The sequence below is a fragment of the Gavialis gangeticus genome, unplaced genomic scaffold (genome assembly GCF_001723915.1).
Source record: "Gavialis gangeticus isolate Ggan-Ray unplaced genomic scaffold, GavGan_comp1, whole genome shotgun sequence".
Taxonomy (NCBI): domain Eukaryota; kingdom Metazoa; phylum Chordata; order Crocodylia; family Gavialidae; genus Gavialis; species Gavialis gangeticus.
This window is the reverse complement of record NW_017729033.1, coordinates 45,911,493-45,912,192: the sequence shown is the minus strand read 5'-3', so window position 1 is coordinate 45,912,192 and position 700 is coordinate 45,911,493. Positions and strand designations below refer to the sequence as shown.

At 70.4% G+C, this 700-nt stretch overlaps 1 protein-coding gene across 2 annotated transcripts in view; it reads right to left on the bottom strand.

Moving 5' to 3' along the window:
- RBPJ (recombination signal binding protein for immunoglobulin kappa J region) overlaps positions 1–291 on the bottom strand; it is a 156,172-nt gene extending 155,881 nt beyond the window's left edge. Inside the window, exon 1 of one of the 2 annotated variants that reach the window (XM_019526179.1) lies at positions 76–291. In XM_019526179.1, the coding sequence (XP_019381724.1) occupies positions 76–95 (20 nt within the window). In that variant the 5' untranslated portion in view covers positions 96–291. The remainder of the gene's footprint in view (positions 1–75) is intronic. The other variant, XM_019526177.1, reaches the window with a different exon arrangement.
- Positions 292–700: the final 409 nt, after the last annotated feature.

The window sequence follows — 700 nt, the reverse complement described above, 5'->3', positions numbered from 1 at the left end:
GGACGGGCGGCGGAGCCCCGGCGGGTACGGGCGGGGGCCGCAGGCGGCGCGGCGCGGCGAAGCCTCCGCACTTACCCTGTCACAACAGGCGCCATCTTCCACAAACTCTCGCCAAAACTCCTAGTCTCGCGAGAGCGCGGCGGCCCGGCCAGAGAGCGCGCGTGCGTGGGCCCATAGAGCGCACACGCGGAGCGCGCGCCACCCCCTCACGCGCCGGGCTCTCCCGTCCGTCAGACACAACAGCGGCAGGCGTGGGAACCTGCGTGAGTCTCGCGAGAACGCCGGCGCCGGAGGGAAGAGGGGACTGTGCGTCTCGCGAGAGGAGCGCGAGGGGAATTCCCTGTCGGCTGTGGAGTCTTAGCTTGGAAACTTCCTTGGGAGCGGGACAAACCATCTTGAGCTGGGGGGTGGTCTGCGCAGAGCGTGGGGGGCGCGTCCATTCGCCTCTCGGAGCACACAGTGGGCGGGGCCGGGCCGTTATTTCCTGTGGTGGGCGCGTGGGACCGCGTCTGACCCCACGGACTACCCGCCAAGCCTGGGGCAGGCGTGCCCGTCTGCAGCGCAGAGGGCGAAGGCACCCAGCAGGGAGAGCCCAGGTGCCAGCATCCGCAGGCCAGCGGGTTTGCCCTCGAATGGTTGGCGACTGCCACGGGCACGTGGCCCCCAGGTCCGAGATGAGCGGGTTTCCGGATGTGGCCGC